The sequence below is a fragment of the Callionymus lyra genome, chromosome 15, assembly GCF_982586985.1.
Source record: "Callionymus lyra chromosome 15, fCalLyr1.hap1.1, whole genome shotgun sequence".
In the NCBI taxonomy this organism is placed as follows: Eukaryota; Metazoa; Chordata; class Actinopteri; order Syngnathiformes; family Callionymidae; genus Callionymus; species Callionymus lyra.
Window position 1 is genome coordinate 25460982 of NC_141832.1, and position 27865 is coordinate 25488846.

General features: G+C 39.0%; 2 protein-coding genes across 7 annotated transcripts; both read left to right on the top strand.

The window, feature by feature from the left end:
* On the top strand, positions 1-4076 carry LOC148065583 (lipopolysaccharide-induced tumor necrosis factor-alpha factor homolog). Of its 2 annotated transcripts, none has more exons than XM_087808691.1 (5): positions 1-22; positions 82-112; positions 2747-2764; positions 3220-3358; positions 3416-4076. In XM_087808691.1, the coding sequence occupies exons 4-5, from the start codon at positions 3222-3224 to the stop codon at positions 3519-3521; spliced, it is 243 nt and encodes an 80-aa protein (XP_087664817.1). In that variant the 5' UTR covers positions 1-22; positions 82-112; positions 2747-2764; positions 3220-3221; the 3' UTR covers positions 3522-4076. The 2 variants fall into 2 exon arrangements, with proteins under 2 accessions (XP_087664817.1, XP_087664816.1); XM_087808690.1 differs by lacking the exons at positions 1-22; positions 82-112 and adding exons at positions 1954-2028; positions 2520-2646.
* A 2911-nt stretch (positions 4077-6987) lies between these two features.
* Positions 6988-27615, top strand: LOC148065584 (C-Jun-amino-terminal kinase-interacting protein 4-like). Of its 5 annotated transcripts, none has more exons than XM_087808692.1 (31): positions 6988-7415; positions 12544-12664; positions 13310-13380; positions 13476-13564; positions 13663-13813; positions 14827-14916; positions 15631-15766; positions 15835-15928; positions 15999-16120; positions 16877-16891; positions 17510-17567; positions 17636-17788; positions 17846-17897; positions 17959-18089; positions 18154-18210; positions 18981-19145; positions 19905-20034; positions 20109-20198; positions 20267-20377; positions 20452-20638; positions 20706-20915; positions 21088-21298; positions 21402-21506; positions 21567-21647; positions 22144-22211; positions 22316-22467; positions 22525-22696; positions 22778-22891; positions 26093-26269; positions 26332-26469; positions 26526-27615. In XM_087808692.1, the coding sequence occupies exons 1-31, from the start codon at positions 7116-7118 to the stop codon at positions 26642-26644; spliced, it is 3870 nt and encodes a 1289-aa protein (XP_087664818.1). In that variant the 5' UTR covers positions 6988-7115; the 3' UTR covers positions 26645-27615. The 5 variants fall into 5 exon arrangements, with proteins under 5 accessions (XP_087664818.1, XP_087664819.1, XP_087664820.1 ...); XM_087808693.1 differs by having other exon boundaries at positions 14830-14916; XM_087808694.1 differs by lacking the exon at positions 16877-16891.
* The last annotated feature ends 250 nt before the right edge of the window (positions 27616-27865 follow it).

The following is a 27865-nucleotide window of genomic DNA, read 5'->3' on the forward strand; positions in this document are numbered from 1 at the left end:
GATTCGGAACCCAGTACTTGAGGTATAAGAAATACTCTTTATTTTGATGTTAACTAATATTAACCCTTGTGTTATCTCAAGGTCAAGGTGACCCGGAGGCCCGAAAACAAAGGTATCGCTTGTGTTGTCTTTGGTTCAAGGTGAACCACCTCCGTGGCTTTCAGAAATACATACGTAGTGGTGGAGGTCGTTCACCTTGACCCAGATCATGACATCTAGTGGTCATGTGACCTGTTAAAGGTGAAACATTATTAGAAGGTGTCATTAGCACAACGACATACAATTTCAACAGTTGAAATTTAATCTCTAGTTGAAATCAAAGCAATGAATAATTACTTTCCCCCAAGTCCCATCCATTCATCCATGCTAACGCTTTCACTTGCAATGGTCAATAGCTTGCTTTTTCACACACTGTCAGGGCCTTTTCTACCGAGATAAAACAGAAGTGCAGCTGGTCCCCACCATCCTTTATGGACATGAGGGCTGCTACCTGTATGCAGTGTTCAGCTCACACGTTTTAAAATGTTTGCGCAAAATGAACTTGTTTATTGTTATTTTTACTTAATTATGGACAAAGACCATATATAATAACAGACATCAATTATTTGATACATTTTATATAAAATGTATGAGTCAGATTTCATCATTGTATCAGGATCTGAAACTATCTATTGTCAGTATTGTAAAAACATCACTGGGATTTTATGTGATGTTAAGGAATACATTGTAGAAGAAAATTAATGTAGTGAATAAAAATAAAATAAGAATCTATTTACGTTGTTTACCTTATTTACGGAGAGTTGATGTTAATAGGTTCAGCTTCTCCTCCAGCCATCTCTAATCATGGCCTGCTTTGTTTATACAAGTCCCATGGAGTCGGAGATTTCCGGGATTTATGAGGCACATTGACAAACCTTGACCCTGAAGTTTTTTTAACATTGTTAAATTAATTTCAGATATTTTTGGAAGTTTAGTCTGTTTTTCAACCATGAAGTGGAACTGTTACACCTTGTATTACTTTTTAAGTCAACATTAAGGAACAAAGATTTGCGAGTGAAGTTTTTTTCTTTTTCTTTTCTAAATGTTACCTTTGTTACTGTGGTCCCAGCTCTCTTCAGGTTTAGTGACTATTTTTATATATTCAATCCTGCATGAAGCCCCAGATTGAGGGAGCTTCTGAGTGACCCTGTATTTACCTGCATTTCATTTTTTAATTCCAAGCTGCTTGTCTGCTGTAGATTGGCTCATCCCAGTCTTGTGCAGCTGTACAAGCCTTGTCCTTGGTTTCTTAAGACAGCTCTTTGGTCTTGGCAACGGTGTAGTTAACAGAGAGTTTGCAGTCTGATGGTTAAGGTGTGTGGACATTTGCCTTTTATACAGATTAACAGGTTCAAACTGGTGCCATTAATACAGGTAGCCATTATTTTTTTACATCACGCCTCTTAAAGTTGAACTTAACAAAATTACTTAAATTAAACTGGCTAATTAAGTCGGACTGTCTTCAGGTTGAGGTTGATGGTTTCTACGCAGAAAACGAGAATTATATACTTTCTGTAAATAAGACTGGTGTGACATTTCAGTTAAAGAGCAGTGGCTGGGAAACAGTAAGTTAGGAACAAACTTCCTGTTTCCAAGTATTAGAAAGAGAACTATTGGTAAAAATGAATTAAAATCTCATGTCATGTCTATGGACTTCCCTTCTTTATTTTCACAGTCTAACATAAGCTCAGTTCGCTTTCAATTGACCACAGAGCCAACTAGAAAATCCTTAAAAAAACAACCTAGTGATAGACAGGTGCTGTTCATCGTTGTCATATGATTGTCCAAAAAAGGAAACTTTGTTCATCCACCACTGCCTTTCATTTCCATTTCTTCACAATCTACCCACTGGCTCACAGACACGCCCTGTGGTGTATGACATTGAGGAAGTGAGAAAGGGAGGGTGCACTTTATGAGGAGTCAGTGAGGCTGCTTCATTTCTTTAGTCCAGTGTTGTGGCTCTGCTCCTCACTGTCACAGACAGGAAAGGTATGTGTTGTTTTCTGTTGTTCACACACAGATGCAGGTTTGACAACTGTGCAATGTGGATATGAATTACATATTTAAATTGGTTAATGTACAAAACAAATAGAAAATGTGACTTTCTTCCATCCTTTTCTTTTTAAGCAAGAGATGTTTAAAGTTTTACCTGCTAAAAAGGTTCATCCCTTATGATCACAATTGTAGGATTTTTCAAGCATGTACATTCTTGGATGATTCACTAATTCTTGAAGTAAAAGCACAAGGCACAATTTAAAGATTAACTGCATTGGTTGATGGCGTATTGTAGTAGGAAGTAGTAGAGTGGAAGTGACAGTGACAGTGTGAAAAAGTGACAGTGTTTCATAAATTCTGGTATAAACGTTGACTTTCATCATTTTTTGTGTAATTTAACCGCTGCACACTCACTGCTAGGGCCATTAATGTCACACTAGTGACAAACATTCTGACTCTGTGGCTTCTCATTGCCTCCTCTGAAGATGGAAAAAAGATATGCACCACAAGCATCAGCTCCGACATATCCCGGCCCACCTATGAGTGCTTACCCCCCACCTACAGGATTCTTTCCTGGACATGCAATGCCTCCAATTGTGGCATACCAAGGAGGTCTGCAGATATTCTTGTACATTTTGACATCTCCTTCCTGCCTTTGTCTCCCTTCACAAAATTGAAAATGTTTTCACAACTTTTTCCATTTCACTTTCAGGTGCTTCTGTTATACAAGGTAAGCCACTTGAAATTCAACTCTTTATACACACACGAGGAACCCTGGGGAACACATCTGTTTGTTTAAATGTCTAGTTCCAGTTCCAAGTACCTCTTACGAGAACTGAAAGTTGAAAAAAATATAACAAAACAAAAAAGTAAAAGAAACATTAAAATGACCTTTTTACAGCTTCATAAACGGAATAAACTGAGATTAAAGGGAGGTGAGCACCCACTGCTGGGTTAATGGTGTCAATTCATTTTCATGTGCAGAAAACCGATTGATCGATTTACTTTATTCATCACAAGCAGGGAAATTATTATTTACTAAATGTATGTTCGCTTTTTAAGTGATCATTAATTGTTGTTTTAAAAACGTATTTACTCGTCATTTTACATTTTGTATTCCTAATAACAATTCTGTTGCCATTATTCTTAGTTAACCTGATGAACTTATTCATGCTTCTTTTCTAGTGATGATTACATCGCCTGCACTTGGTGAGGTCTCTGGCCAAACCTACTGTCCTCACTGCAGCCAGATAGTGATGACCAGCATTGAACGAAAATCAGGGTTGATGACCTGGATGATTTGTGGAGGACTTGCATTTTTTGGGTATTAAGTTACACAAAAGACACTTGATGTTTACTTAATTCTTCCTGCTCGTTCCAGGTTTTTTCTCTGCTGCTGCATACCTTTCTGTGTGAACTCTTGCAAAGATGTGGAGCATCGTTGCCCATCGTGCCAGAAATTCATCTACATCCACAAGCGACTTTAAAAGCATCCACAGATGTAAAAAACCATGTAGCTTCTATGTCAATGAAGTACTTTCATAATGCAGGGGTCCAAAAACTTTTTTGCACAGCTGACAAGTTTAATGTTTACATTACATTTACAGACCGAGCTTCGGTTGAAAAGTGTAGAAATTGAATTGCATGAACATTTCACAAATGTTTAGAATACATCTCGCCATAACTGTCAAGAATCTCTTAACAAGATGACCTAAAAGCGGAAGACAATATAAATGCAGACAGGAGAAAGGTTTACAAGATAACAATTTAATAAAGACACAAGAAAACACAACAACGACCACAAGATGGCGCTAAAGTCCAAAGAGTCTTTCTTCAAAATAATTAAAAGTCCAGAGTCCTTTCTCCTTAGAAGCTGTCCGAAGAAAACAAAGGGGTAAGTTCCTGACAGGGCAGTAAGGCGCACAATTCACTGAGGAGGAAAAATAAAAATCAAACACTCACCAAAAAACTGAGTAATCAAAAACTTAACATTATAAAACAAATGAGAAGTGGATCGTGGAAATAAAAATGAATCACCAAGAGCTCTAGATCGTTTTTTCTGCAACAAGATGGTCTCACTATCGGTCAACTAATGTAAAAAGCCAACTGTCCTGACTCACTCACATGTTTCAAATGTTGAAGTCTTCCTCTCCAAAATGCAGTAAGTCTCTAATCATGACGATGTTTTATAGTTATTACTTTATAAAGTTCTCCCCCGTTCTTGCCAGACAAGAGGTTAAAGGAGCGGAATATTAGTATTGAAGTTGTATTCGTATTCGTTGTACAAATTGTAATTATTCCGTAAAAAATTTAAACAAGTCTAGTTTTTAGCGCACACTGCTTGCAGTGGCGGCTGGTGAAAAATATTCTAGGTGTGTCACTTTTCCAGTACATTTCCCTGCATCTACCATTGAAAGAATCAGCAGAAAATAGTCTAAACTTATTAAGGTCATATAGAAATATACACAACTAATGATGATTTATAAGGTTTTTATGCTCCTTGTTCAGATACAAATGGAAACACATTTTAATTATAGATAGATAAATAGATAAAACTATTGATCCCTCTGGAGGTCTCCTTCGGGAAATTATTTTTCCAGCCATATAAACTAAAAATGTCACTTGATAAGGCAGTCCAAATTCAAAATAGTGACCAGTTTGTCCATCATTATTGAAAATAAATGTTGCAGGCAGCTCAAGAGTCACTGGCCGGACATCTGGAAAGTCCCAGTCTCCATCAGCATGGTGGTAATTAGTCACAGGAGAAACGTAGCAGGCTTCATGTTAACAGTCCAGCTGTCCGTTGTGGCCAATGTTTCCGTTTATTCTGTTTATATTGTTATAAATCAGGTCCGAGAGTCTGGGACGCGAAGGGGTCTGGGAAAATGGAGCTCACCGACGGAGTTGTATACCTGTTAAGCCGATGGCCGCTATAAACGTTTTAAGAGAGTCAAACCATGGTATCGGAGCCTGGCGAGGAACTGCGGTAGAGGTGAGATCGGTATCTCCAACTTCGACGCCAATGATATGTTTATAAACAATGCACGGACAGGAGTAACGTTTAGTCGTCCACTTTTTTATTCTACTAACAGGAACCACAACAAACACACTTCCGGTGATGACATCAAACAGTCCGTTATTTTAGAAAAAATAATGTGATTTATTGAACCGATCACGTGTTAAGCAGTGGCCTATCCCACTGATTTGGCTGGTTTTTAAATGAGTTTATCCTTTTATATTTTATTTATTATTATTATTTATTCTTTTTAGTTTTAAAATAATCACCAACATTGATCATTTTGTATGATTATAGAATTAGTCACACTGATAAACTATATTTTCATTGATTAGCGTTATAATTAAAACCTTGGTTTGTGTCGTCGTTCGTCATAAGCGTCCATAAGGGTCGCTTTTTGAAGAGCCTGTCAGTGACGTCACGTTTCTGTAGCTCATACACACCGCAAAACCAAGGAGATGCGCCGTCTCTGACTATGATTTAGGGAAGCTAAAAAAGCGACCCTGATGCCGCGATGGTTGTCACACATAGTTGTAAACATTTGCTGTGACACATCTGGTCTGTTAGCTAAATTGGAAGAGGCTTCACATTTTTGGAAGTTTGAGTATGTGAACTTTCTCAATTTTTTTTTCTTTCAAGTGTATTATTGTGTGTTTGTGATGATTTGGTAGAAAGTATCTTCATTGTTCTGATGCAGAGGAAAGGTTGTTTAAAGCTTCCCTTTAGTTTTTTAATAATTTAGTTTATTCTGTATGATGTATGTTATAGTATAATTAAAAAGTGTTTTCATTTGCAAGTAAGTAAGTAATTTATATTTGTAGCGCGCTTTTCCAGACCAGGGTCACAAAGCGCTTAAACGTCAAAACAATACCCAATAAAATATATACTTAAAAGATCAAGATAACACTGGGAACAACAGAGGAGTTTCAGAATATCAAGGAAAAGCCTGCACGAAGAAAAACGTCGATGTTTCTTAAAGGAGTCAGTAGATCCATCAAGCACAGAGAGAGAGGAAGATCGTTCCTAAGCTGACGAGCAACAGCCAGGAAGGATTTCTCTCCTCTGGTCCTGAACCGTGTGCGAGGAACCATCAGTAGATTCTGATCCACAGACCTCAGAGCCCGAGCTGGGGTGTAAGGCTGGATCAGATCAGTGATGTAAGGAGGAGCCTTACCATGAATAGATCTGAAAGTAAGAACCAGAATTTTAAAGTTGATCCTGAAAGAAACTGGAAGCCAGTGAAGAGATTTAAGGATCGGAGAAATGTGAGTTCTTCTACTTGAGCGGGTCAGAATAGTCGCTGCAGAGTTCTGTATCAACTGCAGGCGAGACAACTCCTTCTTGTTTAGACATGAAAACAAACTGTTACAATAGTCCAGGCGGAAAGACACAAACGCATGGATTACAAGCTCAGCAGATCATGTTCCGACAACATTTTCCTAAGTTTAGAGATTTTTCTCAGTTGAAGGAAACAGTTTCTGGTCAGTTTTCTGCAGTGTTGAACAAGAGACATGTCTTTATCAAATACAACACCCCTTTCTCAGGCTCAGTTTGACAGACTGACCTAAGTCACCCAAGTACTGACTCAACCCTGAAACCTTATCATCATGAGCAATCACCAGAGTTTCAGTTTTGTCCACATTTAGCTGTAGAGTGTTTTCACTCAGCCATTGTTGTAAATTTCTGTTGGACTCTTGTTTGGCCACTGTATATTTTTATTTGGGACATTATGAACGTTGTGTATATAAATATATATATATACAATCTATAAACATATATATATATATATATATATATATATATATACACACACACAAACACACACTTTCTTTCGTCAAGTCATCGGACATTGGAATCACGAAGCGTACGACTACTCCTGAATGCAGCACGGATGGGAGGAGGAGGAGGGAGGAGGAGGAACGGAGAGACACGTAGCTTCATGTCAACAGTCCAGCTGTCCGTTATCGCCAATGTTTCCGTTTATTCTCCTTATATTGTTCTAAATCAGGCTGTCCGAGGGTCTGGGACGAGAAGGCTGGAGCTGCCTTGATAGAACAGGTTTAAAATGGAGCTCGACGACGGAGTTGTGTACCAGGACGACCCGGGGACATCAGCGATGATGTCGGAGCGGGTGTCGGGCCTAGCTAACTCCATCTACCGGGAGTTCGAGAGGCTGATCAGTAAATATGACGAGGAGGTGGTGAAGGAGCTGATGCCGCTCGTGGTGGCGGTCCTGGAGAACCTGGACTCGGTGTTCGCCGAGAACCAGGAGCACGAGGTGGAGCTGGAGCTGCTGCGGGAGGACAACGAGCAGCTCATCACCCAGTACGAGCGGGAGAAGGCGCTGAGGAAACACGCCGAGGAGGTGAGCTCGTCCCCGGGAGAGATGTGATTTATCTGGACTGACTCGGATGTAAACGAGGCAGTCTGAAACAAATATACTTGTCATTCACCGCGTTGACATCTCTGGAAAGTGAGTCAGCGATTTCCAAAAATCTACTTTAGTGTTAATAGGTTGTTTTTTTTGGATTACCAACCGTTCGTCTCATCATGCCCTCAACTGTTTTACCATCAAACATCATTCTCTCAGTCAACAAAACACCAGAAGATTGTCTCACTTTGGTAACACACAACCACAAAGAAAATTACATTAAATGCATATTATATGTCAAGCCAGAATTATTATTTTTTTAGGTAAATCAGTATTTTATGTAGTATTTTTTTTTTGCACTTTTATTGTTTATGTTGTAATCTATTATGAACCCCATAAGGCAGACTTGGGAAAAGTGCGGCCCGGGGGCCACATGCGGCCCTTTGACTGTATTTATGCGGCCCTTGTAATGTCAAAGTATGATCATGTATAAATGGTTCTAATGCATTATAAAGTGATTTTTGTATTTATTATTCATTACAACACTTATTTACCTTTTCCCTCCTTTTTGTGTATACTTTTTTGAGTATATATTAATCCCTCAAAATATTCAAAGTTAGTTGAAGAAATGTTTTGAAAAAAACTCATACAAGAATAAAATTGCAGCTTATTAAGCTTAATAAATGTCACGTCCTAATGACGCTTGTCCTTTTTTTAGGGATTTTCTCGTCTTTCTTTTGCTCGACGGCCCCTAACAACATTCACAGAATTGAATGTGGCCCTTGAAGAAATGTAATTGCCCACCCATGCCATAAGGGAACAAGCCGCGGAAAATGAATGAAATCTATTGCTAACAACAAAGAATCGGGAATGCAGAGATGTTCTCGAGAACATTTGTCTTTTGGGACCACACAAAAAAGTAAAGACTGCGTAAACAAAATAATGAAGAATCTCAGCTTACAAATTGTATCAAAGGATAAAACGAAAACTTGGGAATACTGTAATATTCAGATCCTGTCATTTGCATCGCCACATGTCTTGATCAATCTCACATTTCATGTCTTCTCTGGCAAGACCCCTAGTGTGACAGTGTCGGAAATATCTCCACAACCAGCATCCACTGCATCCAGCAAGGAGAGCTGGTTTTGTGGGAAGCGATTGTAAGCCTTCCAGCTCCATTCTTTAAAAAAAAAATATATATATATATATATATATATATATGTGTGTATACTGTATATTCAATTGGGTTCAATAATGCTCAGCTATGAAGGCAAACACTGAACATCCTTGGATGTGCACAGAACCAAGCAGTCACTAAAGCACAATGGTGGAATGCCACATTGTCCCACACAAAAACAAATGTTGTATTTCTTTTCCCATTGACCCATTTCTCCTGCTGGGAGAATTTGAATATGGGTCAATGATGTGACGCCTGCTTTTTCTGTACTATAACATTTGCTGTAGAAAAAAAATAAAAGTACATGAAAATTAAGCATCTTATTTGCTATACATTCCCAATATACTACCCTGTTGAACCTTCGAAATTTCCAAATTTTCATAATTGTTTTGCTCTCTGAATTGCCAAAACATCATTTTGGGCAACTATGACTTTTTTTTAAGGACAACTAGTTTAAAAAGTCTAAAAATCTACTTAAATATATCCCTTTACCTATTTGGCATAATTTCTAACATGTTTTTCATTCATTGACAACAATTTTAAGAATTTGAATTTATATTTCTTTAATGACTTACAAAGGAATATTGTCCGAACATGTTTTATTATATCAATACCATCTGATGCGACCATCAGGAAAACATATTTTTGAAACCTTTATTTTGAAACCATCTCAAGGATGGTATATTGATGAAGCTAGAGACATGCAAGGGACTCATGGAAACAACTGGAAGCTAAACAAGTATCTCGAATATATAAAAAGAAATCTGTTCTGTAGCTGCTGTGTAGTCACTTTTAGTCATGTTGCATGGCTACCCCAAAAGTTTACATAATATTTTTTTTTATCTGCAAATCTATATTTTGATGATACATTTGATAGTAAAATGTTACAAGTCTCAGTTTGGTATTTGTGGCTAGCCTATTGAGTGAACTTGAAAAAATCAGATGGGGCGATCGAGTATCATATTGAGCAACCGTGGCTTGCTTGTGATTATGTACTAAAAATGTATTGTCCAAGCATAATTATTTGTATATTTCACAATGTATTTTTCTAAATCCAGCCGTTATTCTACAATCGCATGGGAGAAATCTTTAAAAAAAAAACGAAATCATGATATTCCATTTATGTCACTGTAAACGTATTATTATTTTTTGAACAAGTTTAAAGCTATTAAACCTGTTTTCTTTGTGGAACAATTAACAACCAAACAAACCCTTCAGCAAGAAAATAATATCTTGCCAGGAAAAGAAAGGGAAATAAACTCTACATGAGTTATAGTCACTGGAAATACTAAATAAGACATTTTTGGAAATAAAAATACTGTAGCCTGTATTTTAAAAGAGGCTATTTTCCATTTTATTTGGTCACTTTTATGTCATCATTGCCAAAATTCAAGAATCCTAGCAAAACCACTAACTAGTTCAGTGGGCTTTACAACAATGATGACAACGCCTCCACTCATCTTACAGGCAGTTTGCTAGAAGGCACCTCTCTACTTTTCTGAGCTGAAAGCCAAGGATCATGGAGCTTGTGCTACATGGACCACCAAAATGTGGCCCCTGCTGGCCAACAATCTCTACAGCAGAGGGCCGTTGTAAACGAACGATCGCTGTGCTGTTGCTCATGATAGTGATTAGAAATGGTGGTAAAATGGTTCATGGCAACTTGAACTTGAAGTGCATCTTTAAAACGCAAATTTTGCAATTTTTTTTAAAATTAAAGTGTTTTCTTTTCTTCCATCCTTAGCTCTATTGTGTACATTTTAAATGGGATGCAGTTTATCACTTGTTGCAACATTATTAAATGGTTTTCATGAAATTCAAGTGCACCCACGTTTGTCTTTCTAAAACACTTTAGCTACTCACTACAATTTGTTAAACTATTTTTAATGTTAAATAAATATTTTAATTTTGGGATAAATCACGGTCACCCCAGATGACTTTGTTTAAGGTTGTGTATTATTCAACTGTATACACCCTAAAATCCGTTTATTTTTCATTTTTTATAGAGGCATATGTAAACTACATTAAAATTGAAAAATATATCCTTATTTTAGCTATTTTAAAATGTAACCAACTAAACACTTTAATAAAGAGCCTACACGGAAGGACGTATGACGAGCAAGAGGAGGTTTTCATCTTGTTCAGTGACAGCAGGAGTTACACACTCTCTTAAATCAATTTCATTTTGTCAATGAAAAATCTCAACAGTGCATTGCTGTCAGAAGACAGGGGTGATTGGAGCACGAGAGAATTTATCGTGTCAAACAACACTTTGGGGCTTTTCTTATTCACTGTTACCAGTTTCAGAATATAATCAGATCTGGCGGTTTCCATCATCTCATTGAATGAGGCCATCAGATCCCTGAGGTGAAGTCCGTGTACCTCATGTTTAGTGGATTTCCAGAGACACTCAATCTTTCGAGTGTCTTCAGACTCAGGAGATCTATGAATACATACATTTTTGTCCATAACTCTAAAAAGGAACAGATTACTCTGAAAGTAATAGTCTTTTAGTCGACATAATAGTGAGTAGAAAGTGAGTGAAGTTAGAATTTTGGGTGACATAACACTAACTAATGTTTTATTCATGATTTGTTTACATAGCATAAAGGCAAATAAATAAAGTGAACATTACATGGAATTATATTTAATTTTAAAAGTCAAATGGGTTTTCTTTCCTGTAGGATACGGGTCTAAATGGGTCTTTGAGTTGTGAAGGTTGCCGACCCCTGACGTATATCAATACACATGGAATTGGTCTGGCCTCCACTTCCATGACCCTCTGAAAAAAGGGAAATTCAAGCTTTTACAGGATATACAAACACATGTTCAGTTGGTTATCCACTAAACAAACATCTTACCTGAACATATTGATAAAGTAGTTGTACCTTATACAGTTTCTTTATCCAAACTTTATTCCTCTCAAGAACTCAGGCATTTGTTGTAGTACTGATGGTGGTCATGTTGGCAAAAATTGCATTGTCTTCCGGCACTCTGTCTTGAATTTCCCTCAACTTTATGGCATTGTATGCGATGACCATATCAACAAGAGTGCTTTCCTGAATATCTATTAAATTTGGCCCCTTCCTCCATCAATACAGTATTGCATGTGTGAAAAGACTTGATCCATTTCGCTGACTGGGGTCACTTATAGCACTTCGTCTGAAAGCGAGACACCGTTTAGACCACATGTTTTTCTGAGTGCTATAAGTTATTAACATGTCGCTTAAGTTTCGACCAAACCGTTTGGAATAAAAAAAAAACTCTAACAACTTTTAATGCATACTATTAAGTCATGTTGTGTTATGCAGCCAAAGGGTATACTTCTAACAGTTTTCTTTACCGATCCATGAAGACAAGTGCCGAAAGTCTGGTCCAAAAGTTACCAACAGACGGCATGAGTAACACGAATGTGTTAATCCTGCACAAAAATGAATGCGGCAATAATGAAAAACAACCTTGCTTTTCTAACCCTTTATGTTATATGCTACAAAGGAAATTTTAAATGGGGAATATTCTGTCGTACTCGGTCATTGCCGGGATTTCATTGTTACTTTAGCTATAGAGGACATAATGGTTAAATTGCAACACAAAAATTAACTTAAGCTTTGATGCATGTTGATTGTTAATAACAAACAATCCATACAGTTATGGTGAATATTGGTATGATATTAGGACATTTAAACATTGCAATGCTTGTATCATAGTTTCCCACACCCCTGATGACGATACTAGCCAGGAACATATTCCATTATAAGTCACTTCTAAGCATTTAGAAACCTGTTCAGATCAATAATAATTTGGGTAATGTCCTCAATAATACACTGTACACATTAACAGGTGGGCCTGTGACCATGACTAACTCTGGAACTCCAAGCCCCTGAGGCTAGACTGATGTAAAAGATGTTATAATGAAAGGTTGTTTTTTTGTGTGTGTGTGTGCAGAGATTCATTGAATTTGAAGACACCCACGAACAAGAGAAGAAGGATCTTCAGACCTATGTGGACAGAATGGACTCAAATGGCCGACAGCAAGAGCTGAAGATCAAGAACTACATGGACCAAAGTAAGTAGAAATAAACCTCACACTAATAATATGTTATTCTATAATATTGTTACATCATCATCTATAGAGAATATTGATTAAAACATTTTTTTCATTGATTCAATTAAAGAAAGTAAGAAGCAAAATGTGTATATTTTGATGTAAATGTACATGTATACAAAGTGTAAGATGAAGCCCTAAATAAACTTTTAAAGGCAATTCTTTAGCACTATTTTTTTCACAATAGTTTCACTTTTACTATAGCCTTGGTCTCTACATCAAACTGTCCTCCATTTTTACTTTTCTTCTGCATGTCAGGAAGAAAACACTTTGACAGTCTATTCGGGAAAACCAACCTTGCTTTCCTAACCCTATATGTTATACGCTACAGAGGAAATTTTAAATAGGGAATGTTGCACGAGTAACAAATGGGGGTCTTTAAACTGAATTTGGATCAACAAAAATATAATCTAAAATATTCTCTAGTACTTGTTCATTGCCGGGATTTCATTGTTCCTTTAGCTATAGACATTATGGCTAAATTGCATTAATTGTTGAATATCGATATGACATTTGGACATTTAAACATTGCAATGTTTAAGTGTACCAAGGGATTGCCACCCTATTGTAAAATCAAATAATACAATTAAAATGGTTGACTTTTAGTCGGCAGGCTAGAAGAACGAGAAACAGAGCTGAAGAAGGAATACAACTCCCTCCATCAACGACACACGGAGGTAAGATGATGGGGTGGCAAAGCGGAAATAAGGGAAGGAAATGCAGTAAACAACAACATTCCTGAATTTGACCCATTCCGGATGTCCTTCTGCAGATGATACACAACTACATGGAACATGTCGAGAGGATTAAGATGCAGCAAATTAATGAGAGCTCAGAGTCCAGCAATGCTGCACGAGTCAGGTGAGAGAACGTCAATTGTATGTAAATAAAACACAATAAAATAGAAAACCAGAACAAAATTATTATATTGTTATAATGTCAACAACCTCCTTCTCCAGAAGAGAAAGACCTTTATCCTTGGGGATTTTTCCATCCCATGGTGGGAAATCCTTGCTAATCCCTGACTCTCAGACCAGAGTGGAAACACCAAATTCTGAGGGTTGGAAGTTCAGCGACTCCAAACAGCAACAGTCCAACACCAGCCTCAAGGTCAGACTGCACATCTTTCATCCCAAATAAACATGTTTATATATATCTTCTTATAACTGGATTGTTGTTTGACTTAGTAAAACTGTTATGAAGCAGTTACAAAACTGTCAATTTGTTTTATTATGATAATTTTGGCCCTTTTTTTTCACAGCAACAGAAGAGATTTAGCTTTGAATCCATTTAAAAATAGAGCCATTGATTGGGCCTGGATGTAATTTCCATGTGTTTGAAACTCTTTATTGCCACTTATGAATATATAGGTTTTGTCATCGCTCACTCTGGTTAGAGGACATCATTAAAGTATTTATTTTAATGTTATCCATGAACTTCCACTAGACCTTTTTTTTAAACCAGTAAAAATAAAAAGTGTGTTACAGTCATGCTAATTTTTGGAGGTTTCTGCAATTTTTGGCAAGTAAACTTGAGGGGTGTTTAATTTATTTTTATTTTTGCAAAACTGGAACATCAGCTCAGAGTCACAGTGCTTGATGGGAGTTGCATGCTGCATGGCTCTGAGCCAGTCGGAGAAGAAAGATCATTTCGGAAGGTTCCAGTGTAATAAGTGGTTCCATACAGACAATGTAAAACTGACTTATCATTATATTGGTGTCACCACGTTCAAATTAGTCCCAACACTCAAATAGATAAATAAATGGTAATTTTTTTGCAACATGTTTTTTTATTTAAAATTATTTAATCAATCATTTTCTATTTGAAAAAATGTAATGTAAATTGTATTATAAAAAACAAAAACCTATTGTTGGAAGTTTAAAAGCATGATGATTAAAATAAATAAGATAATTTTCCTTGGTTGCTAAAATGTTTTAAATACATCACTGTATCCCTTGAAATCAAAATGAATCTTTGTGTTGGGTTGAAAAGTCTGTTCACAACTTTAGGAGCACAATGCTACTTTTCTGTCACGTCACAGACACGCACTCATTCAGGTGTGGGTGCCCATGCAGAACTGCTTTTTCACAAATGCTTCATTCTTACTCTCCTTGCTCCCCAAGCAGTTGGACTTTGCTGACCCCCCTAAGAAAAGGGAGGGTAAGGGTGCACATAACCCTTCTTGGGGGTATTCACTGGCTGACGACTGCAAGGTAGTTGGATGAGCGACAGCAACTCATTCATCTGTGAAGGCACTATGTGGCAGTGTTTCTCTGTTTCTAGCCCTTGTCAGTTCAATCTCTGTAGTGTCAGTTCTTGTCAGTGTGCTTTGCATCATCAGCTACATTCAACCATGCTATTGCTAATCTTCTTTACATCTGGCCTTAACTTTAGCTCTCATTTTGCATGAAGACACATTTGACATATATTCACTTTTCACTCTCCCTTGCTCACATTAATATTTCATCCATTCAGTGGATTTCACCATAATGTCACTTCTGATGCTGTTGGCTCATCTTCATTAGTTTCTCATTGATTGAATATCCTGGTTCTTATGTCAAACCCAAGGCCTTAAGTTTTATCATTCTAACCTCAGAGATGCTAAATGCTTAAATTAGCTTCTAACTTAGCTTACACAGTGCAGTTTTTGTTTTCTCCAGCCTTGCCCTATGTTGATTTTAATCCTTAGAGTTGCACATTATTTTGTTGGTAAGCCTTCAGCAAAAGTTATCACATTTTTCATATTGATCATGGAAAAAAAACTTGTTTTGTAATCAAGTGCATGTGTCATAATTAATGGCAGATATATATATATATTTTTTGTGTTTACCAGGTATTTTTGTATTTCTTGCTTTATTTAATGTGCTGTCTTGTATTTTTTGATTTCATTCGAGGTGCTGTCTGTTAAAGCTTGTCATTTGGTGCAGGAAGAACTTTCGGACTTCACTGGCTCCAAGTCAGCCACTCCAATGTCCACCACTGCCTCTGACATGGAGAGGGAAGATGGAAGCTGCAAGGAAACAGAAGTTCAAGCTACACCCGGGATGAGGTCCATATCAGTAGGTAGGAAGATCAGGACGAGCTTCGTTGAGTCGTCAATTTTTGTTTGTGAACATGTATTTTGTCTGAAGGTCTGCCTGATAAGGAGGACAGTGCCGACGTGCATGACATCATCCAGTCCACTCCTGAACTTGACATGGATCTCAGTGGCTACAAGGCCTGCAGGTAGAGCTTTATACTGAAGCATCAAACTCACATTAAGACTTTAATGACTCTTCACACTCTCCTCTCTAAGTACACCCACCAAGGGCATCGAGAACCTGGCGTTCGACCGTAACACAGAATCTCTGTTTGAGGAGTTGTCTTCAGCTGGAACTGGGCTCATTGGAGATGTGGATGAAGGAGCCGATCTGCTTGGTGAGTTGGCACTTCATGGCTTTTATCATTTCTTACTTTAAAACCGGTGTATCAAATAAGCGATTGGTTGTAACATTATGACCTCTACGCATAAATTCCAATCATAACTATATATCTTGTATTTTTCCGTATGATCTGAGATTGAATATTGATTTAATCGCTGATTATTTATAACGGCTCCTGTAGTTTAATTTGTTGTATGAATATTTGTGTGATATTCATGTTGCTGTAACTCTGCCTCACAGAGCTGGTGGCCTCTATGTTAACAGGTGGCGTGTATGTTAACACCCCCTTTCTTTCTCCCATCTCCCTGCTATAACCCATATCCCAGTGGAGTACTCCGGTGTGTATGACCTCCAGAATTCCCTTAAGATAAAATACCTCACCAGACGCCTCCTCATTGAAAATTACCTTGTTCGATATCCTTCTGGATAAACTTACAGATGTTTTTTTGTTATGCATGAACTGATTAATTCTTTATTTTGTATTGCTCTGGAGGGTCCTTGTTTTGAGCTGATGCATCTTTTACACACAGTTGGCCTAACCTTTTTCGTTTTTTTACATCTTAATAGTATCCTTTGCAATTGTGTGTGTTTTTGTTCTCCCTATGATTATCTCTCCACCAAGCAGCAACTTTTTTAGAGACGACACCCAGTTATTGCTCTTACATAATTTTGATCATTCCACTGTCTCAATCTTTCTCCATCTTTTGTCCCCTTTTCTTGACACCTGACATGGATTGCATGGTTATCTCAGACCTTAGTTTGATTGGTAAGAACTCACCCTCTCTTTCCATCCTCTCACTTCTAGTCCTGTGTCTGTGCTTTTCTACACAAAGTCCACTGATCTTTTTAGAAAAGTGTTGTCTTGTCTTGTATCTGTTGTTTATCTGCTCTTCAAAGTATAAATATGTTGATGTTAGGGATGGGTCATAGAGTTCTATATATTAAAAGATAAGCAACAAGAGAGTAGGAAAAAGAGATGAGTAAGTATGTATGCTTTTTTTTTTTATTCAATTTGACTTCATTTTGATGGACAAATAACCCAAAAAGGATAAATAAATTTAAATTCAAGTCCAAAAACAAATAATTAAAATGCAAAACTTATTTAATAAAAGTCATTTGTACATAATGGGTTTATTGGAAGCACCCAGACTAAAAAGCAACACAGATTTAATTTTTTTTTTTAAAGCAGGATAAGGTTTAACTTTACTTTACATAAAGTAAATCTTTATTTGAACCAAAAACAAGCACTGGAACCATTTTAAAAGTAAAAGTGCTAAAGGATACCCATCCCTAACTCATGTGTTTTCAAAGTAGTGCTTCTAGCTGTTGACTGTTCTTACACCTATGCAATGGAAGCATGACTCACTTACTTCTGTGCACTCAGGTATGGGCCGGGAAGTTGAAAATCTCATTCAGGAGAACTCTCAGTTAATGGAGACAAAGTAAGATTTGTGGTCAGTCCTGAAAACCAGAAGTCATATGGTTATCCTTGCCTCTCTTCTCTCCGCAGGAACGCCTTGAACGTGGTGAACAAAGACTTGATACTAAAGGTGGACGAGTTGACGTGTGAGAAAGAGATGCTGCAGGGGGAGATGGAGGTTCTGCAGCAGGCCAAGAACAAGTTGGAAGAGAAATATCAGGAAGTTGAGGAAGAACTCAAGAAGTGAGTGAAAAATCAGCTAATGCATCAAAGCAACCAGCTCACCTGAGCACCTTGCAGAGTCCGAGCGGAGTTGGAGGAAGTTGAGCAGAAAACGAAGGACGAAGAGGATGTAAGTCTGAGTTCTTTTGGTGTGTTTTTCTTTGATGCTAACAAATGTTTACTGTTTACAGAGTGATGTACCCACAGCGCAGAGGAAACGCTTCACCAGAGTGGAAATGGCTAGAGTTCTGATGGAGAGGAACCAATACAAAGAGAGACTGATGGAACTACAGGAAGCTGTGAGGTGGACAGAGATGATCAGGTAGGAACATGATGGGTTTATTAATAAACATTTTAAGGTTCTGTTAAAATGTTCTCCTCTTTAGAGCTTCAAGGGAAAATCCAGCACTGACGGAGAAGAAGAAATCCAGCATCTGGCAGTTGTGAGTCCTGAAATTTCAGTTTTGAGCTTCTCACTTTTAAATTTCAAAATAATCTGGTATTTTTTTCTCACCCTTTCATTTGGAATGTGCTTTTGAATTGGCAGAATTAGGTAAAGGTGTCTCAGTAAACCTCTTCTGTTATCCGCCTACATGGTCCTAAACTGACTTCATGTTGTCCAGCTCATGGCTTTCAGGGCATCCGTTGCCAAAACCTGCCCGGACACGAGTTCCCCCTGTACCTGTTATTATAAAAATATTTTTGCTTAAATACATGGATCATTAATTTAACTCATAGTTTACCCAAAGTTTTAATATTACTAATTTTTTTACTTGCCCTCGTGTCGACTAAGGGTTGGGAATATTTTCCCGTCCGTCCGTCCATCCATCCATCCATCCATCTATGCTTTAGAGACTGAGTTTCTGTTACAAACTGTAACAAAATAAACAGACATACTTATGTTTTTTTGAATACTCTGGAAAATAATCCCAACCCTTAGTTGACGTGTGGGTGAGTAGAAAATGAGTGAAATTGGAATTTTGGCAACTATAAGTTTAAATTTAGTTTATTTATTTAGTCTTTACTACTTTTACTTTGGTGGTAAGAATCTTTCTGAGGCTTTCGGCTCTGTGAAGTCTCCCAGCATGCTTCTCACAGTGACGTTAATGATGGTGATAACTGTTTGTCTGGTGGACTCGTGACTCTTCCCTCACCTTTCCTTTCACTCCTGTCTGCTCTCTGTCTTATCTCGTTTCTCCGTTGACAAAAACAGCTTCAGCAGACTCTTCAGCTCCTCGTCCAATTCCCCGCAGATGAAGAAGATCGAATCACAGTCCAACATCAAATACAACGCTCCTGGAGGCCTTGTTAAAAGAAGCAGCACCTTCTCACAGTTTCCTACAGAGAAATCGAAGACTTTCGACTTTCTCAACGAAGAGTGAGTAACACTAGATAAAAAGCGTAGCAACTTACACTCTTGCTACTCTTGCTCCCTCTCTGTGAACTCATCAATGGAGCTGGGTGCATCAAGCATATTTTTACTATCAACATGCATTCATCTTCATCAGAAAATGCATTCTGCATTTGTTATGGACGATTCAGAAATCTTAAGAACATAACAATAAATAAATATAAAAATAAATAAAGTTAAAGTTTTTTTTTCAAAAACTACAAAAATCTCATAAGAACGCTCATTCTGATAAAAACTAAATCCTAATGTAATCCCAATACCCCTATGTAAAATTCATAGGTGAATCCGATCATAAGAAAGGGTATTAAAGGAGGCCAATTGTGTTTCACCTCTTTGCATCTTCTGCAAGTTGCAACATGATGATTGTTCAACATCAAGGTTTAGGGGAAGGATACAGAAAGCCATCTCTAGTATTTAAGGACTCAGTTTCAACTCTGAGGAGCATTGTGCAGACAACGCAAATTCTCAGATAAGCAGTGGCCCAAACCTTTACATACCACGATTTATATAATATTAAGACATTCAATTATATAAAAAACTTTTCCTGGAATTTCTGTAAATGCTAAAAACACGTCACACAAAGTTTAAAAATGGCTGAAAATTATTAAAATGTGAGGTAAATTTGTAATATTCTTCAGTGTTATTGGTTAGGTATAGCTACTGTCTCCATGAAGTCATACTTTTAAATTAATCACTTTGGTCTGTTTGCTTTTTGTATTATTGAAGGAAAGATTTGTGTAGTTCACCTTCACGTAAAGAACAGAAACGAGCCCAGTACCAACAGGTCAAGGCTCACATGCAGAAGGAGGATGGACGAGTGATGGCCCACGGCTGGAGTCTGCCATGTAAATATAAGGTGAGAAAAGGAAGGAGGGAAGTTTTTGTTCTAACTGGTTGACAAAACCGATGATCAGAAATCAATGATTACAGGCTACAAATGGTGTGCAGATTGAGAGCAAAATCAACCTGCCAGTACCTGTTTACCTAAGACCGTTGGAGCAGAAAGACACCTCCATGAAGGTGCTCACATGAACCACATCTTGTTTCAAGAATGAAGTCAATTCATGACGGTATGGCTTGTTTTCCAGCTGTGGTGTGCTGCAGGAGTCAGTCTCACTGGTGGGAAGTCACTATCGGACCTGGCTAAGCAGGCGAAGGGCTCACAGAATAGCCTGGACCTTCTGGAGACTAACAGCAATGTCAGTGAGGCTCTTCTAACACTTCCTTTTTAAAAATCCTTTTAGTTGATCGTTATTATGCATTTGTGCTGCAGGATCAGGAGAAGATTGAGCAGGAGAAGGAGCTGATGGTGCAGGATGAAATCTCTAGTAGAGTTTGGGTTTGCACCAGCACACACTCCTCCACTAAAGTAATGGTGCTGGATGCAACTCAGCCGTCCGAGTTGCTCGACAGTTTCTACGCCTGTAACACACATGTAGTCTGTATTGCCAGCATTCCAGGTCAGTCTCTCCATTTTGTCAATTATTACAACTTAATTACAATTATCCTTAATCCAATTGTCTGCAGGTGTGCAGGAGACCGACTTCTCGGCTGGAGAAGAGATTCATCAAGACATGGAGGCCACTCAGAGTGACACGGTGTCACTGGCAGGGAGCGTCGCCAGTGTGGGCTCAACAGGCAGCGACCGTTCCATGGTGACAGAGGGAACCACTGCCATTCCCCAGACGGCCCACCCCAGTGTTCCTGACCAGCCAACAGAAAAAATCTCTGGTTCAGGTGAATTATTTTAGATTTTTGTGTCAAAAGGACAAATTTAATGTTTACTTAATATAGCTATTTAAAAATATATATTTGTCACATTTGTTACATAAATCTCCTCAAACTTCGATTGTCTAATGTCTTCAATGACGAGTTAAAAAGAGGCTTATCTCCTGTCTCTGATCCAAAGGAGAGATTTCCAGACAGACCAGTCCTACAGAAGATGGCATTCCTCCCACTGAAGAGGCCACAGAGGCCACGGAAGCGAATGCTGGGATGGGTGAAGATGGAGATGAGGACGAGACGGCCTATACAAACCAGCCAGGAATCTATACGGAGCATGTCTTCACAGACCCACTGGGCGTTGGACCCACAGACTCTTCTCCTGTCGACACAAAGGGGTGAGAACTCATTTTCTGGATCACCACAGCTGTTTTTGATGCCACTTGAAGAAAATGTTACTTTGTACGTAGTTCCTTCTTTTCATTTTTTGTAACCCTTCAGGGGCTCCACAAGTTCTTTGCTGGAGGACTCCGACTTGTCTGGAGGGGATGTTCAGAGAATGAGCAGCGCTCTTCCAACTATGTGGCTGGGAGCGCAGAATGGATGGTAAGATATCCACCGATAGATGGTGCTATTGCCAATTAATTATCGTCCTTGTTTTGTCAGCCTCTATGTCCATTCATCCGTTGCTCGGTGGAGGAAGTGTCTACACGCCATCAAGCTGAAGGACTCTATTCTGAGCATAGTGTGAGCAAATCTTTCCTTCCCACCCCGGACTCGTACCAAGTGTGGGATGTTGCGGCGCAGCTTAATATAAAATTCGATACTTTTTTCCCTGCATTGTCTCGCAGCACTGCTGCTGACAAGCTTATTCGAATGAGAAACAATTTGTAAAAATAACTATTGGCACACAGACTGAAACGTACATACACATCACATCAGGCATCAGGACAGGTGCAGCAAGAGACATGAAACGTGAGTCATGGGTGGACAAACAAATCTTCACAGGGCACAGCTCTGCAGCGTACACACTTAAACATAGCGACATAAATCAATGAAGTTTTGCCGACAAAATTCATCTGACAAGGCATGATCGGAGCTAAATAAAGGAGTTACTTCTCTTGATGCGAGTCTCTGCTCTGCCCAGCATGTGCTGCTCTCTTGGTGTGAGTCCAGGGCTAGAGGCCTGAAAGATTACATGATCCATGAAATCTTATTCTCCCTCTTCTCTTATCGTTTTCAGACATGTGAAAGGAAGAGTGCTTGTCGCACTCGCTGATGGGACTTTAGCAATATTCCACAGAAGCATTGGTGAGTTTTTTTGTTCTTTTACACCAACCTGCAGCAGAATTTGTATCTAGTCATCAGTCTGATAGAACAAGTGGTTCAGCTGTGAACCGTTTTTCATGTCCAAGGTGACGGACAGTGGGACCTCACCAACTACCATCTGCTGGATCTGGGCCGGCCGCATCACTCCATCCGCTGCATGACGGTGGTCCATGACAAAGTGTGGTGCGGATATCGGAACAAGATCTACATCATCCAGCCCAAAGCCATGAGGATTGAGGTGAAGTCAATGCTGGTGTTGTTTGCTTTAAAAAGACTGTTTTTCCTATACAAACAGAAATCTTTTGACGCTCATCCTCGCAAGGAGAGTCAGGTCCGACAACTGGCCTGGGTTGGAGACGGCATCTGGGTTTCCATCCGACTGGATTCAACACTCAGATTGTTCCATGCTCACAAGTACCAGCACCTCCAGGACGTGGACATCGAGCCTTACGTCAGCAAGATGCTCGGTACCCCTGTGACTTCTGCTGAAGTGTGCAATCATTCAAACATGTCTGAGAACTTCTCTGTGTGTATCTGTGTTTGGTCAGGGACCGGCAAACTGGGATTCTCCTTTGTGAGAATCACTGCACTGGTTGTGTCCTGCAGCCGCCTCTGGGTGGGTACAGGAAACGGCGTGATAATCTCCATCCCGCTGTCTGAAGGTGAGCGCAAGAGCAGAAGTTTTAGTAGAGTGACTTTTTTAATTTTAATTTAATGCAATCATTTTGGTGACTTTAATTGTGATTACAATGAGAAAGAAGAGCCAGCAGAGTTTCTAGTTCTGTGTCCCGATCCTTTCTTCAGCGCAGTTCTTCACAAGTTTTATTACACGTCAGAGGTGGCGGTTAGAGTCCAGTTCCTGGCACAGACGTCTGCAATGATTTAAAAAACATATTAAGTGACTCCAAGAGGTGACTTTGACATTAACAATTGTTAATATTAATTGATTAATTTGTGAGCTTTATTTGTATTTAGAAAAGTAGTACATTAATAAAGTGCAAAATATTAAGCTTTATCAATGATCATATTGTTTTATTATTTTAATACATTATCTAGTGGACTCTTAATATAGCAAAACCCCTTATTCTACACATGAAATAGCATGGGTGTTGACACAATAATAAAGTTAGATTACTACCACTATACTACTATTACAGTACGCAGACTTTTAACACAGACAAAATATGTGGGGAGGAATCAACCAACTTTGCCGTATTACATGTTTTCATAAAAACACACCATACAAATACTGTAAATGATTAAAACAAATCGAAAGAAACAAGAAGGGTGAAAGGAAGTAGTTAACTTTAACTACCGCTGTTCTATGTAGACAAGTGAAGCTTGCATGAAAGTAAACGATAACAAAAGGACTTCTCGGAAAGGGTTTTGGTAGCCGAGTTTAAGCCTGTAGTGGTTAAGATTTGAAACACTGTATTAGAATAAATACCAACTTTGTAATTCTATATTTAGTCATTTCTGCTTTTTATTAAAAGCATGATGGTCTTATATTAGACTAAGGCAAGAAAAATTATATTTTAACACTGATACCAGCAATTTTGGCAAATATTCAAAGCCCAGGTATCGGTATCAGGACCATCAAAGTCGGATCGGTACATCTCTGTTTTTAAATCTGTTACCTAATTTATAATAAGGTTCAGGTCTGTAACTGACTGTACCACTGATAAAAACAATATTTTCTATATATGCTAAAGAAAATTATACCTTACCAAGTCTCTTTCTATGGTGAGTGCAAATTTGAAATTAACATTTTTTTAACGTTCTGTGTTCTGCCTGTAAGTGTGTATTTAAGCTGAGAGGCTGGGGTGTTTATAGAGAGAAAGGGGAGTAAAATAGAGTTTGCTGTTTTTTCTCGATCAGTCTGAAAGTGACGAGGGCAACTAATGTAAAAACGCATCTTTCTTGACTTAGTCTTCCTTTCCAAGATCATGATGACGTTTTGAAGTTTTTACTTTATAAAGTTCTCCCCTGTCTGAAATCTATTGGAGTATATTATGATGTAATAATGTGCTTAACTCCTCCAGCCAGCTGTAATCACGCCCCGTTTTGTTTATACAACAAGTCCTTTAGAGGTAGAGACTTCTGGGGTTGATGAGGCGCGGTGATAAACCACAGCAGAGTCGGAGTGGTTGGGGTAAATAAGATGAAATCTCCGCTGTTTTCAGTGGGCGGAACTTAAGCACATTTTGTAATGTAAATATTTCAATTAAGAGAGTTTTGTACAAAAAGACACATATTGATCCATTTTAGAGACACTTAAACACTGCAAGTACAATTTAAAGGGCATCTAATGTGTTGATTTGTGTCTGAGTAGAGAGTAAGAGGGGTGGAATGTGTCCTTGATAATATCACATACTTTCTTGGTATTGTCTATGTTGCGGATGAGGTTGTTTTAATCTCCAAGGATGTTATTTACCATACCTCTGTATTCTGATTCCCCCCCACCCTTTTGATGAGCCCCAGGATGGTGGTGTCATCAGCCCTTTTTATGATGATTGTGCCTTTTTGGGTGGAGACACAGTCGTGTGTGTACAGGGTGAAGAGCTTGGGGCTAAGGCAGCAGCCTTGTAGTGCTCATGTGTTGACTCAGAGTCCAGCAGAAAGCCTCCCTCCCATCTTAAACACTTCTTTGGATCAGGAAATCCAGAATCCAGTTGCAGGCTAAAGTAGGGACTTCAAGGTCCGTCAGCTTCTTGATCTGTCTGCCTGAGTGGATGGTATGAAATGCAGAGCTGAAGTCCAGGAATATCATCGTAGCCTAGGTCTTTCTGCTCTCTAGGATATGGTGAAGGGTTATTGCCACCGCTTTCTCCACTGGCAGTAAGCTATCTAGAGGGGCTAGTAGTATCTGGGAGGGGCCTTATTTTTTCAGGCCCCTAATGGGGAATGGTATGTTCCACTGGGTTGGTTAGGATAGGTGTATCTGTTTTTTGTCATACTGGTATGAATCTGGAGGTTTTAAAAATTCAGGGGGACTACAGCCTGGGATCATTACTTAAGTAGTTAAAGATGTCAGTTATAATCGCAAAAAAGCTGTTCTGCACAGGCCCTCAGTACCATGGGAGACACTCACGTCTCACTGACTTTTGGGGTTGTGAGCTTTAAAGGCTTGTAGAGGGGTTTTGAGGGCAAGTCTGTGTTCAGTCTGTCAAACTTGGCATATAAGGTGTGAAAACTGCCTGGAAGGGTGGTGTCCTAGGGGTTGGTGTGTGTGTGATCCTTCTGTAGTTTCAAACTTGCTTTGTGTTGTTGTTGAGGTAGTTGCCTTCAAGTGTTTTGGGGGTGAGCCATTTTTGCTGACCTAATGGATTACATCAGCTCGTACCAGGGTCTCTTATCCTCCTACTCCCCGTGGTCTCTCGACTTGCTGCCTTGTCAGGTGTCCTGTCCTCCCTGTGGGTTTTTCACAAAAACACATCAATAGCATGATAGCTCAGGGAAAGACTCCAAGACGTACTGGTAGGAGAATCCGAAATCCCTGCGCTCTCTCACCAGGAATAGATTCGCCTGATCGTAAATATCCTTTCTCTGTGTGTGTGTGTGCGCCTTTTAACTCGGCATAAGAAATAAACAAAATGAGAAGGCAAAAGAGTAACTGGACTCGGGGAGCTCTGAAAAGTCACACTCAAGGGAGGGCCATATCGGTAGTATCAGTTTGATACACTTAGAGGCAACAGCTTTATTTGTATTGTACACTTTCCCAGTGCAAACCAATTTTCCTTAGTTTATCCCTTTGTCATAATCTTGAGGCTTCTTTGACAAACATTGGTTGCCATGGACACCAGACTGCATTTTCGACTGGAGAATGATCAAAATATTTAAGATTCTACTGTTTTGTCTTTCAGCCAACCAGACCTCCGTCGGTGTCCCCAACCGTCCTGGAGGCGCCGTGCGTGTCTACACCGATGATGCGGGAGAAAGCTCAGCACCAAACAGCTTTGTTCCGTACTGCTCCATGGCCCATGCGCAGCTCTGTTTCCATGGACACCGTGATGCAGTCAAGTTCTTCGTAACCGTGCCAGGTGAGTAGCACAAACCTCCAGGGTTTCATTAATGTCACTCAATGGACACTTGTCCTCAACAGGTCATGCCGTACCCCCGCCAGGGAGCACTGACTCAGGCTCCGATGACCCCCCTTCAGAATCTACAGACTCGGTAGCGGCGGAGTCCAAAACCTTCCTGGTAATGAGCGGAGGAGAGGGCTACATTGACTTCAGAATGGGTGAGTGTATGAAGTGAGGAGGAAGCCCCAGAAACTACATTCTCATCTTCCCCTAGGTGATGAAAGCGGAGAACTGGACGGACTCTCGGACCAGAGCACCAGTCAATTGTCCGCACACACCAAGGCTGAGCGCAGCCACCTCATTGTCTGGCAGGTCACAGCATCTAAAGATTGACATCATCTCAACTCGCCATTTCCGCCTCTGAACCTCCTGCATGGCCATTTTCTTAGAGTTTATTGATTGTTGCTGATTCCTGAGTGGACAGCTTTTAAAAAAAATATTTTTACTCCATACTTTGTGTTCAAGGATCCATCCGCTGTCCCGCTGACTGAAGGGTTGCATGCCGGGAAGGACGGACAGAGTTGAACTCAGCTTTCGGCTGCTTGGAAAAAAAAGGGAATCAAAAAGTTTTGTTTCAAAACGAATATATTTTGTAATATACACATGTTTGTACTTGAGTGTTTGAAAGGAGAATTGTTGTTTTTTTACGATCACAGTCACTTTTCACAACATTATATAAGTCGATGTTACAGCAAAATGTTAGGACTTATTGTATGGTCAACTGCTACGGTTAGAAGGGTTGTTACAATATATCAGCTGCCTAGTTCTGACACAACAAAAGTGGTGCACGTTGTCAATTAACCCTTTTAATGATGGTAATTACTTATTAAATCTTTCCGTTGTTCTGCTTCAACCTCCTTTAAGATGTTTTGTTGGTCATTAGGCACTATTTTTAAAACAAGCTAAGAATCACACAAGCAAGTTCTGGAAAGCAGATTGTTTTACTTTTATTCTGACCTTGTTTTAAATGGCAAGTAGTAAAGTAAGTCGGTTATTCTTGTTGGGAAGGGATATTTTCACAGTGAGATAAGACCAATTTCAGCTTGTTGCTCTAACTCTTCAGAACACTGTCCATGACAGGGGGCACCATCCTCCAATCGTCTTTCAGTAGAGGAGACTATTCACTATTTAAAAGGTCCATCATGTTATGCTAATGTCTGTTACCACGTGATGATGGTGAAATGTGACTGGAATGTTGTATTTTGCCTACAAGATCAATTTTGGCAAAACTGCCTTTGCAAATAAAGGAAAGACGACAACTGGATGACATGAATAAATGAAAGCCTTTGTTGTCATTGAACCAGTATCCTATTACAACAAGTTGTTTTCATTACATCCTGTCCAAGAATAGACAAACGGACATGAACAGGATCAGGCAGACTGAGGCAGCAGCAACGTGCATGTGTGTCAAGATATAGAAAATACCAAAGTCAACACAGACATATGGAAGTTGAATAATAATTGTGATAGTGATCAAGGATATTGGAAGACACAGAATTCTGGGAATAACATGTTATTGTCATTCAAATAAAAATTAATTACGGAGCACCGGAG

Bases quoted from the DNA above. Each gene is read 5' to 3' on its own strand.
- LOC148065583 (XM_087808690.1), top strand. From the start codon at position 2,520: ATGGAAAAAAGATATGCACCACAAGCATCAGCTCCGACATATCCCGGC. The intron at 3,359-3,415 runs GTATTAAGTTAC...TGCTCGTTCCAG, and splicing joins GGAGGACTTGCATTTTTTGG to GTTTTTTCTCTGCTGCTGCA.
- LOC148065584 (XM_087808692.1), top strand. From the start codon at position 7,116: ATGGAGCTCGACGACGGAGTTGTGTACCAGGACGACCCGGGGACATCA. The intron at 7,416-12,543 runs GTGAGCTCGTCC...GTGTGTGTGCAG, and splicing joins TGAGGAAACACGCCGAGGAG to AGATTCATTGAATTTGAAGA. The intron at 15,929-15,998 runs GTAGAGCTTTAT...CTCCTCTCTAAG, and splicing joins AGTGGCTACAAGGCCTGCAG to TACACCCACCAAGGGCATCG.